Source organism: Ctenocephalides felis, unplaced genomic scaffold, assembly GCF_003426905.1.
Source record: "Ctenocephalides felis isolate EL2017-DRISC unplaced genomic scaffold, ASM342690v1 CF-g0.4_SCAFFOLD_01886, whole genome shotgun sequence".
NCBI lineage: Eukaryota > Metazoa > Arthropoda > Insecta > Siphonaptera > Pulicidae > Ctenocephalides > Ctenocephalides felis.
Window position 1 is genome coordinate 6054585 of NW_020538040.1, and position 13466 is coordinate 6068050.

The window sequence follows — 13466 nt, forward strand, 5'->3', positions numbered from 1 at the left end:
GCGACATAAAACTAATTTACTAATTTGAATTATTGATCTTTCGCGCGCGTCGACAGTTTTCACTCCATTGACAGTTTAGCACAAACATGGCCGTCGCTTGACCTGTCAAAATACAAACTTTTTGCACAAATTAAACCAAATACGAACAAATTCATAAACTTCACAAACACCACATATCTTAGAATTCCTCAGCGCAACTTTTTAACATATTTTACCTAATATTAATCAATATTTTACTATTTCAATTTCAAATTCCATGTTGGCATCTTTGCCTTTGCCCTCTTGAGGAATCATTCGCAACCATTTTGTCAATAAGAAAGGTCTTCGTAGAAATTGATGATTAATCACGAAAAAAGTGCTAAAAATTAGTGTTTAATTAATAAATATCGTTTAATTAATCATGGCTGATAACGAGCAGAAGGCCATGCAACTTATGGCAGAGGCTGAGAAGAAACTGAGCTCTTCTAAGGGATTTTTTGGATCCTTGTTTGGGTGAGAGGGATTGATTGATTTTTTTGACAGAAGACATAAGATATAATAAAATATATTTATATACTTCTTGTATCTAATAGTAAACTAAACTTTGACTTGTAATGTCTATATCTACATATGGATTTTAGTTAATGTGTCTTTTATCTTTTGTAGGGGTTCTAACAAAGTAGAAGATGCAGTCGAGTGTTATCAAAGAGCTGCCAATTTGTTTAAAATGGCTAAAAAGTGGGGCCAAGCTGGACATGCATTTTGTGAAGCGGCAGGGCTTCATGCTAAAGCCGGGAGCAGACACGATGCTGCTACTAATTACGTGGATGCTGCTAATTGTTACAAGAAAAGTGACACCAATGGTAATAAATAATATTTTTTATATTATATTATTTATATATATATATATATATATATATATATATATAATTTATATTTATATTTATCTGAGTCATCAGAATAACAATAAAGTGGTAAATGATGATTTGCTTTGTTGATAAGATAATTGAATGATTTTGATCATCTTTTTAAGTAGAATAAGTAGCTTTAGGGTGCTATAGTGTTAGACAATATTTTACTTTGTTTAATTTACAACAAATTTGCTGAAGTCATCATTCCAATTAAACAAATGGTTTAGAAGTTACAAGCCTTTCAACAAAAATTTGCACTCGGTATACTAAATTCCAAACCAAGATGTCACTTCACACACTATGGAAAAAATCCATGAGAATTTTTAGTTTGTATGGAAACTAGTATACTTCATACTCACATTTATTGTTGCATTTCTATTGCTATTTTAAAGTATACGGAGTTGCTGTAGAGCTTTATGATGTTAGTCAATATTGTTTATAATTTAATTTTGAACAAATTTCCTAAATACATCATTCATATTAAGGGAACGGTTTGAAAGTTACAAGAGTTTTAATAAATGAATTCTCATACAATGTACAATGTCAATGAAGGCTAGGTGTAAATGTCGTTTCTAATTATATTTCTCATTTATTACTATACCGAGTTGCTGTAGACTGTTATAGTATTAGACAATATTGTTTATAATTTAATTTTGAACAAATTTCCTAAATACATCATTCATATTAAGAGAACGGTTTGAAAATTACAAGAGTTTTGATAAATGAATTCTCTTACAATGTACAATGTCAATGAAGGCTAGGTGTAAATATTGTTTCTAATTATATTTCTCATTTATTACTATACCGAGTTGCTGTAGACTGTTATAATATTAGACAGTATTGTTTATAATTTAATTCTGCGCAAATTTCCCAAATACATCATTCATACTAAACGAATGGTTTGGAAGTTACGAGCGACGAAATAAAACAAATGTATTTGCTTTCAATATTACAAGTACAACTTTGCTTCCGCCGTTTTTACTATGCGAGTCCTTCACAATAATGGCGGATGCAAAGTTGTATGTTAAATATTTATCTTTAAAAGAGTTTTTAGAGTATACCGAGTTGCTCTAGAGCAAAATGATGTTAGACAAAATTGTTTATAATTTAATTTACAACAAATTTGCCGAAGACATCATTCTTTTTAAACGAATGGTTTAGAAGTTATGGCGTGTATAATAAATAAGTGTAGCTATATAAATTCACTCATAAACTTTAGATTTTTATACTAACCTAGTTTGCTCGTCAGTAGAGTTCTATTTCTAATTTTCTAAATCGGGTTTGATCGTCAGTAGAGTCCCTGTTGAGGTTTTTTGAAAAGATGTTTTCAGTAGTTTTATTATAAAATAAATGAAAAAAATAATTATATAAAATATTATATAAACTATTATATAAACTTAATATATAATATTAATATAAAATTGCTCATCAGTAGAGTTCTTTTTTCCAAAAAAAGAAAATTTAGCATATATATTAATTCGACGAGTCGTCTTTTCTAAAATAAAATGAACAAATGGATCAATTTACTCGTCAGTAGTTTTTTTTTAAATAAGGAAATTGAATTGATATACTAATTTGTTCGTCAGTAGAGTCCCTTTTTGTTTTTTTGTCTCATATTGTTTAGCATTTTTAAACAACGTTTACACATTTTTTTTATAATATTGCTACTTAGTTTGCTCGTCAGTAGAGTTCTTTTTAAATTATTTTGATTTGTTGATGGTTAAAGTGTTTCTTCTAATTTAGATTTAATTTGCTCGTCAGTAGACTCCCTTTTTGTTGCAGATTGATGACCCTAATATTAAGAATTTTATTTTGCTCGATAGTAGAGTCCTTTTTCTAAACTGATATTGTAGTTTCTTCTCTGAGTTTGCTTGTCAGTAGAGTCCTTTTCTAAACTAATGTTTTAGTATTTTTTTCTTAATTTGCTCGTCAGTAGAGTCCTTTTTCTAAACTTTTTCTAAATTTTTTTGAGTTTGACGAGTACTATACAAATATCATATTTATGTACAAAAAAATCAAAAGATTTTCGTACGAATAAATTAATTATCAAATTTTCAATATCAATTATCTTAATGTTAATGTATAGCGAGTTATAAGCTTTCTATATTTGTATATATTATATAAATCTTTGTATTTAAGACAAATTTGTCGAATATTTTATTCGTTTTGGACGTACGGTTCAAAAGTTACAAGCGATTTAATATAAGGTAGACCAATGGGTTGCAGAACAGCAGGTTAAAAATGTTGACACATCAAACATAGGCATGTGGGGTATCAAATGAAAGGTCTCGACGAGAACTATACGAAAAACATACTTATAGACTCAAAAAATCTGTACAGTTCCGTATAAATAATTTACTCAATTTCTAATGACAATTTTTATTAAAAAAATCTTGAAAATATTAAAGTATGCTATAAAGCTTTTAATTTACAACAAATCCACCGAATATTTCATTAATCTCCGACGAACGGTTCAAAAGTTACAAGAAATGTAACGAAAGCGGACCAATGGGTTGCGCGAACTATAAACAGTACATCGGGTAAAAATTTTGTGACGTCAAATATGGCATGTGGGGTATCAAATGAAAGGTCTTGACGAGCTCTATACGAATATCATATATATTTACACTTTTTTTCTATTTTCAGAGGCCGTATCATGTCTACTAAAGGCAATCGACATTTACACAGACATGGGACGTTTCACAATGGCAGCAAAGCATCACCAGAGCATCGCTGAGATGTATGAAACCGAGTCGATAGATTTGGCAAGGGCTGTTCATCATTACGAACAGGCTGCTGATTATTTCAAGGCGAGTATCAAAGAAAATTTAATTTAAATAACTGTATTTATGAATAAAAGGATTTTGTTGTGAGTATTGTGTGTGTGTTTTTCTTTTAGGGCGAAGAAAGTAATAGTTCTGCCAACAAATGCATGTTGAAAGTTGCTCAATATGCTGCTCAACTCGAAGAGTATGATCGTGCCATCCAAATTTATGAACAGGTACATTTAAACTTACTTTAGTAACTACTTAATTATCACAATTATTTAAGTATATTAATTGATCAATGTTTTCATTTATTTTCAGATCGCTTCTGTTTCGTTGGAATCTTCTCTGTTAAAATACAGTGCTAAGGATTATTTCTTCCGGGCTGCCCTTTGTCATCTGTGTATTGATTCACTAAACGCTCAGCAGGCCATCGAGAGATATAATAATCAGTATCCTGCTTTTCAGGACTCTCGGGAATGTAAATTAGTTATGGTAAGTGGATAAAAATATTCATTATATATATATATATATATATATATATATATATTAATTTTTTGGAGGGCGTAACAAGTAAAAAATATAAAGCAAAAACTTTTAAAAATTTATTGGTGGTAATCAGTGGTTCAAAAGAAGTAAAGTTAAATTATAAGGACAATCAATATTATAAGGATGATTTTCTCTATCGTACAATTTCTCAATGTATTTTTCTCATACGCTGAGAATTTTCTTGTGGTCACTCACTCTATTTATATTGTCGTCTTCTATTTCGTATGTTTTTCTGCTTTTCCTTTCATTCCAGTCTATTTTCCTTGTTTCCTGAAATATTAAAACATTTGATTTTTTAACATACTTAGTCTAATTTAAAAATAACTGCAGTCAAAAAATAGTGTTTGGTGCCAAAATTTTCACAAAAATATTGATAAATTGAGTTTAAAGCAAATTAAACAAACTAAATTTAATAATAAATTTAGTTCTGATTTAATTACAAATGCTTTTGCACTTAGATTTTACATTTGGGTTATGTGAATTTTTATCACATTAACTGCACAGAAAATATGGCCATTTAATAGTTTAATATTTTTAATATTTAAAATAATATTGAAAGTATCATATATCCAAATTAATTTTGACATACAAATTATTTATAAATAAAGTCCCTTTACAATTTTGCTTCAAAGAAATCAGTGTGAAGAAGTTGTTACTGGTTCAGTAAATAATTTATAATAATTATTCTAGTTGAATATTTTCATGTTTTGTATTTTTTGCATTTAAAAGAATGTTTAAGGTAAAACATACCTAAATTACAACCTTTTGAGTAAAGTAGTTTGGATGTACTGATTTTTAAAAAAAATGTAAATATAAGAAACAAAATTTCGTAATATTTGTTGACGAATTTGTTTGGAAAAATTTTGAATATTTTTGCAATGAAACAAAACGAATAGTGTTTAGTAATTTTAATATTTGATATAATATTTCAAGTATTATTTAGCCAAATTATAATAATCTGCATTAAATATTTTTTTCAAGAAAAATTATTTAGCGTCAAGATATTTATCAAGTAAAGTTAATTTTTTAATTTTAGGATTTACTAGATTTTCTTTTAAATAATACTGTTTGTACTAGAATGTTGTATTTTGAGTATGTTACTTGTCAATGCATATACTATGATTATAAATACTAAAATTGATGTGTTTTCTTGGAAAATTTTGAAATATTAGCAACAATTAACAAATTAATTAACAAATATTTTGAACGAAGTACCCAATTTACTTTGTGCAATTGAAAAAAACATTTTAAAGTTTGATGAATTTTTAAAATTACATTATTTAAACCAGAATGTTGCAATTTGAGTATGTTACTTTCCAATGCATATACTATGATGACAAATACTAAAACTAATAAGTTTTTTTGAAAAATTTTGGAATATTAACAATTATTTGAACAAAGTACCCAGTTTACTTTGTGCAATTAAAAAAAAAAACATTTTAAATTTTGATGAATTTTTAAAATTACTCTATTTATACCAGAATGTTGTAATTTGAGTATGTTACTTTCCAATGCGTATACTATGATGATAAATACTAAAACTAATAAGTTTTCTCGGGAAATTTTGGAATATTAACAATTATTTGCACAAAGTACCCAGTTTACTTTGGCAAGTGAATAAAACATTTTAAAGTTCGATTTTTTTTTTAAATATTACTATTATTCTTATTAAATTTTCTTATAACTCTTACCAAACTTTACTCTTATCAAATTTTACTTTTATAGCAATCGCAAAAAACCCGAAAATAATTTTTTTATATGTCTTTACGTTTCAGAGGTTTCTGAACACTTTGGCATACCTTAGAAAAAATGGATGTGCTTGTGTGTTTGATTTTTTTCGTTTACGTTTTCGGGCGCACGGATCAACCGATTTGAATAATTCAGAAAACATTGGATTTATACTGATAGGGAGATTAGTTTTTAGGGAAGGCATGTTCAGTCGTTTCGGAGATAATGAGTAAAGAGTGCAGAAAATACAAATCGAGTTTTTGAGAGAACGGAGCATCCAATTTGAATGATCCAAAAAACATTCAATTCGTAATCACGGGGAGAAGTGGTTATTAGTTTTTGGCAAAAGTAGGCCCAGCGGTTTCGGAGATACAGAGCTGAGTGTTAAAAAAAATCGCAGTTTTTGAGAGAACTAGTTCGAAAGATATTAGTTGGGAATGATACTCCGATTTGAATGATTCCAAAGACCTCCTGCTTGTATTGACAAAACAAATGTTTTTTTAGGATAAAAAAATATTACATCTTTTTTTATTTTCCATAAAATATTTTTGTAATTTTGAATTAAAAATTAAAAAAATGACTCAGGCTAAGCACATCTAAGTGCCGCTCTGGTACAAATGTTTTCGCAAGTGCGTTTAGACTGTTTACGTACTGGAGCACTTTTCCAATTCGAATTTTGTGAAAACTATCGAAAAATGTGAAAATGCCACCAAGCTAAGCACAGTATAGGTGAAAATGTTGCACAGAATTATTTGCGTTTAGACTGTGACTATGCGGGAGCACTTTTTCAATTTTGTGCAAATTAGGCAACAATTTTTTTTGTTAAATTAAATACGAAATAAAATGACGATTGTCAATGTTCTGAAGATAATTGATTTATGATTTACATTTAATTTGCTTGTCAGATATAATAAGATAGTGCAAAAATAATGAAAGTTACACTATTTGTTGCAATGATATATGTGAAAACGTTTGAAATTCCTCGATTATTTCATTACGGTACGCGGGAAGTTCCAGCAATTTGCATTAAGACATGATGCCATACACCACTAGTTATTTTTTAGATTGCTTGTCAGTAGAGTCCCTTTTCAATTTATTTCTTTGTCTCCGTGATTACCAACACATTGAGGGACTATCAACAACAAAAAAATAAAAACGTAACAGTAGGTGCACCAAGAACAGCAAATCTCCAACATATTTTTATTTGTAACATATTATGCTACAATGCTATATTATTTTTCTAATCTCTAAATATGATTTTTAAATAGCGCTCGTCGAGACCTTTTATTTGATACCCCACATGCCTATATTTGAAGTAAAACATCTAAACTTAAGTTTGTACACGGCCACGACAACTCAATGGTTTACTTTTTATTAAAACTCTTGTAACTTTTGAACGGTTTATCCAAATTGAGCGGAATATTTGGTGACTTTGTTCAAAATTCAATGCTTTATAACATACTCGAATATTTCCAAAAAATTTGGAACAAAATTTGACATTAGCAATTCAATAAATAATTCATACGACATTTTATTTGTTTGCTGAGTTTATAAGTTCGATTTTCTTATAGTGCTCGTCGAGACCTTTCATTTGATACCCCACATGCCATATGTGACGTCACAAAATTATTTCACTTCCTTCACTCACACCTAGTTTATTTCTTTTCCAGACTCTCATAGAGCACATCGAAGAGCAGAACGTGGAAGGCTTTACCGATACCGTCAAGGAGTACGATAGCATTTCAAGACTAGACCAGTGGTATACCACAATTTTGTTACGTATTAAGAAACAGCTGAACGACAATCCCGATTTGCGTTGATTCTTTAATAATTATTATTATTATGATTATTATTATTCGAGGCACACAAATGAACATAAATCAATTATCTACATGCTTAGATTTCTTATATAGGATTTTATTAATTGTAAAATTATATATGATATTTATTTAATATGGATATATATATATATATATATATGTTTATATATATATATATATATATATATATATATACGAGTTAGTCAAAAAATATATTCCAGATAATGTCGAGCTTAATTTTTAATATGATATTTAGATAGTGCTCGTCGAGACCTTTCATTTGATACCCCACATGCCATATGTGACGTCACTACATCTTTACCCACTGTGCTATTTATAGTTTGCGCAACCCAATGGTCTACTTTTGTTACACCTCTTGTAACTTTTGAGCCGTACGTCTAAAACAAATAAAAATAAAAAAATTTGGCTTAATATTCGAAAAATTTGGCTTAAATACAAAGATTTATATAATATATATGATTATAGAAAGCTTACAAGTCCGTATACATTAAAATTAAGATAATTGATATTAAAATTTTGATAATTAATTGATTGGTACGAACCTGTTTTCATTTTTAGTGCATAATTATGATATTTGTATAGAGTTCATTGAGACCTTTCATTTGATACCCCACATGCCTATATTTGAAGTGAAACTTTTTAACTCATATTTCGGCAACCCATTGGTTTACTTTTCATTATATCTCTTGTAACTTTTGAACTGTTCGTCTGAGATAAATGAAATATTCAGTGACTTTGTTCTAAATTTAATGCTTTATAACATACTCAAATGTATTGTAGAATTTTTGAACACACGTCAACATTAAATAGTTAATACATTATTTGTACGGAACTGTTTGAATTTTTTGAGGTTATAATTATGTTTTTTGTATAGTGCTCGTCGAGACCTTTCGTTTGATACCCCACATGCCATATGTGACGTCACTACAGCTTTACCCACTGTACTTTTATAGTTCGGCAACCCAATGGTTTTTTGTAACGTTTTGTAAAAAATCTCTTGTAACTTTTGAACCGTTTGTCCGAGATGAATAGAATATTCGGTGGATTTGTGGTACATTAAATGCTCTATAATATAAACAAGCATTTTGAATAGTTTTTCGACAAAAATTGATATTTGAAATTAAAAAAAACACTTATACGACATCTTATTTTTTGATTCTATAAGTATGATTTTCTTATAGTACTCGTCGGGACCTTTCATTTGATACCCCACATGCCGTATGTGACGTCACAACGTATTGGCCCACTGTGCTATTTATAGTTTAGCAACCCAATGGTCTACCGTAACGTTTTGTAAAAAAACTCTTGTAACTTTTGAACCGTTTGTCTGACGCAAATGGAATATTCGGTGAAATTGTGCTAAATTAAATTGTTTATAATATAAACAAGCATTTTGAAAAGTTTTTGGACAAAAATTGATATTAGAAATTTAAAAAAATACTTATACGACATCTTATTGGTTTGTTGAGTCTATAAGTATGATTTTCTTATAGTGCTTGTTAAGACCTTTCATTTGATACCCCACATGCCGTATGTGACGTCACAACGTCTTGGACCACTGTACTTTTATAGTTCGGCAACCCAATGGTCTTTTGTAACGTTTTGTAAAAAAATTATTTGTAACTTTTGAACCGTTCGTTTGAGATAAATAAAATATTTTGTGAAATTGTGTTAAATTCAACTGTCTATAATATTGTCTGGTATAGAAATCTTAGAGCAAGTCGGTATACTTTAAAATAGCAAAAAATGGTATCAGAAATTGAAAAAACTAGTTGTGTACTGAATTTTGTCGACAGTATAGTTTTTGTTTTAACCTAATATTTTAGTGTTCACTTTGAATTTGCTCGTCAGTAGAGTCCCTTTTCCTAAACTATCATTTTAGTATTTTTTTGTTCTAGATTTGCTCGTCAGTAGAGTCTCTTAAATTATTATTATTCTTGTCAAGTCCGAGTTGAATTTAATTTCAAGTAAATTTGCTCGTCAGTAGAGGCACTTTTTTTTTAAAAAAAAAAGTCCAAGTTTTAGTTCTTGTTGAATGTGTACGTCAATAGAGTCCCTTTTTTAAAAAAAAATAAATACTATTATTCTTGTCAAGTCCGACTTGAATTTAATTTCAAGTTTAATTTGCTTGTCATCAGTGTTCCTTATAATATTCGTTTAGTGCTCATGGAGACCTTTTATTTGATACCCAACATGCCTATATTTGAAGTAAAACTTTTTAACTCAAATTTGACTCATTGTATTATTTATAGTATGACAGCTCATATGTGTGCATTTACTTAACAAAACTCTTATAAATAGTTTATCTAAGATAAATTAAAGTATTTAGATACTACTAAGTATAAATATGCATAAATTTATTTATACTATAAATAGTACAGTGGGTTGAAACGTACGAAATCAAACAATTATTTAACTATAAACATATAGTCAAGAATTTATTTGTATAACATGTACAAGTCCAGCTTGAACGTTCAAATAACAAATTCGGACATTCGTAAAGGACGTAGCGCACCAAGCGTCTTGCGATAGAATAAAATTCTTGACTATAAGTCTAGAATTGAAAGTTCGAAGCGCGTGATTAGAACTTCAACAAATGGACGTAGCAAGGAAATTGCGGTAAAAGATGATAATATTATTTATAAAGAGTGATATTGAATAATATCGGGGTTATAAATATTTTTTGTAACATTTAACATGTTTTGCTGCTTTTTCTTTACAGGCAATATGAAAGAAATTATGTTTATGATGCCAATTTTTTGATAAAGCTTTTCAAATTTAAGAATAATTAAGAAATAAGAAGCATAAGGATATCGACAAGGTTTAATTGGAAGATAATAGTTTTAATGTGAGTAGTTTCAAAAGTTTTTATGCCCGACATTGTCTGGGATATATATATATATATATATATATATATATATATATATATATATATATATATATATATTATGCACATCGAATAAAAACATTACCATTAATGTAGTACTTAAGAAGAAATTTATTTAAATGAATAGTCAACAATTTGCAACATTTATAATTATATATATATATATATATATATATATATATATATATACAAAAAAGAGTAAACATCCATCAACATAATTTAAAAAAATTAAACTATATAAAAATTTGAACGAAATACTTTACTTTAATAGAGATCTTGTTTGTAAAATATAGACGTCCATCCTAACGAGTATATAAGTACGATTTTCTTATAGTTCTCGTCGAGACCTTTCATTTGATACCCCACACGACATATGTGACGTCACTACATCTTTACTCACTGTACTTTTTATAGTTCCGCAACCCAATGGTCTACTTTTGTTACGTCTCCTGTAACTTTTGAACGGTCTGTCCAAAGTACATGGAATATTCGGCAAATTTGTGCTAAATTAAATTGTCTATAATACTGTCTAGTATAGAAAACATATGTATGTATATATATATATATATATATATATATATATATAAATGTTGCAAAATATCCTCGAGCATTTTTAAATATAATTTTCAATTTAATTTTTGCTCTTTACGTATCTGATGAATAGATTTAAAATTACAATTAGAAATAATGTGATGACCTTTTATTATAAAATCAAAAATCAAGAAATTTAGTTAGAAACTTAGAAATTTTTTATTCAGAGAATTTTATTCGAGTTGTTTAGTATTTTAGTTTTGCCCGTATAATTAATTAAATAAGTAGCTGTATATATTTTTTGAATATGCTTTTTATATATGTATATATTATTATTTATATATGTATATATTGATTTGTTTTCTGGGCCTATTTGTTATTAATATGATTTTTTTTTTTAAATTTTATCGAAGGCTTTTTTGATATTTAAATTTTTAAAATATTATCAAGATTTTTAGAATTTGTCAGTGGATGGATATTATTATATAGGAAATTTAAATCTGAATGAATTAATTAATATGCGTACAGTACAGTGTCTTCGGTGTTAATTAATTATTAAAATTAGATATTAATAAAAATTATACAACCAGTCTTAACAAAATGTTTTAATCATTTATTGATTTAATTTATTTTATTAATTAATATTATATTAATATTAAAAGCTATAAATTTTATTCGTCGAAGGTAAACTTTGCTTTTGCTAGAAAATCCGATTAAATAATTTTATATTCTCTCCTTGACGTTTTAGGTCATTGTGAATCGTTTCACATAGAAATTGGACAAAATCTAAGTGTATATGAGATAAAAGTTATTTTAGACAATTTTAAGTTCTTTGAAATGTTATATACTTACTTATAGATAATTTAATTAGCTTTCTAATGATATATAATAATATATTCACCTTCAAACATTATTTTCTCAAATATATTTGAAATTTGAATTTCAAATCCTAACGGTTGCTACAAACGCGCGAACTTCACACTCGAAGTATTTTGTTCCCAATTTACGTGCAGTAATTTTGTTTCAACTCGGTTTGGTATTCAAGTATAAAGTTTAAACAATTTTTTAAATATAATTTTGTTCTAAAAGTTACTAAATGTTATATACAGATTTGTAGATAACTTTATTAGCTTTTTAACGATATATAATAATATATATATGTTTAAACAAATTATTGACAAAATTTAACGAAATCTAAAAAAATGTAACCAATGAAACCTACTAAAGGCTAATAACTAGGTAGATACTAAATTTTACTCATTTTTCGTATTTAATTTTGTTTGAAAAGCGTTATATATAGATTTATAGATAATTTTATTATCTTTCTAATGATATATGATAATATATACTTATTCAAACAATATTTTCTCAAATATATTGAAATTTGAATTTTAAATCCTAACCGTTCTTGAAGCGCGCCAACTTCACACCTTAAGTATTTTGTCCCTCATTTACGTGCAGTAATTCTTCTTTTCCAAGAGGAAAATTTAAGTTTAATCATTCTTTCTAAACAATTTTGTTCTAAGAGTTTTGAAGTTGTATATACATAATTATATATAATTTAATTAGCTTTCTAATGATATATAATACTAGTACTATATTTAATTAAATTTAAATAAAATAAATATAAACATAAACCAAAGCGTTGAAGTTAAAACAATATGGACGCCTTAAGAAGATTTTAATTGCAAAGTTTAACGATTTTTTCTATATAATTTTGTTCCAACAGTTACATATTGTTGAATACAGATTTATAGATAATTTGATCTATTTTCCAACAATATATAATGGTATATAAGAATAAGTATAAATCTGAACAGATTAATTTCAAAAATAAAAAAATGTCAGCCACTCGTAGTTACAATTAGATACTAAATTTTGAACTTCACACATTTTTCTATTTTTATTTTTGTTTGGAAAGTTATTAAACGTTATATACAGATTTGTAGATAATTTAATTAGCTTTCTAATGATATATAATAATATATACATGTTTAAATAAATTATTTAGGAACTTGATCGAAATATAAAAAAAGCAGCTAATGAATCCACTAGTTTGCTACTCAAATTTAAATTTCAAACATTTTTCAAAATTAATTTTGTTCGAAAAGTTATTAAACGTTATATACAGATTTGTGGATAATTTTAATAGCTTTCTAATGATATATAATAACATATACATGTTTGTATAAAAAAATGTAACCAATGAAACCTACTAAAGACTAATAACGAGGTAGATACTAAATTTTACTGATTTTGCGTATTTAATTTTGTT

General features: G+C 27.3%; 1 protein-coding gene across 1 annotated transcript; it reads left to right on the forward strand.

Annotated features, from left to right (window-relative positions):
* Positions 1-298: 298 nt before the first annotated feature.
* On the forward strand, positions 299-7801 carry LOC113377581 (alpha-soluble NSF attachment protein). Its single transcript, XM_026617944.1, has 6 exons — positions 299-492; positions 646-842; positions 3537-3700; positions 3790-3891; positions 3977-4150; positions 7603-7801. The coding sequence occupies exons 1-6, from the start codon at positions 401-403 to the stop codon at positions 7750-7752; spliced, it is 879 nt and encodes a 292-aa protein (XP_026473729.1). The 5' UTR covers positions 299-400; the 3' UTR covers positions 7753-7801.
* The last annotated feature ends 5665 nt before the right edge of the window (positions 7802-13466 follow it).

Coding starts and splice junctions, on each gene's coding strand:
- LOC113377581 (XM_026617944.1), top strand. CDS start 401: ATGGCTGATAACGAGCAGAAGGCCATGCAACTTATGGCAGAGGCTGAG. Junction 493..645: donor TTTTTTGGATCCTTGTTTGG/GTGAGAGGGATT, acceptor TATCTTTTGTAG/GGGTTCTAACAAAGTAGAAG. Junction 843..3,536: donor CAAGAAAAGTGACACCAATG/GTAATAAATAAT, acceptor TTCTATTTTCAG/AGGCCGTATCATGTCTACTA.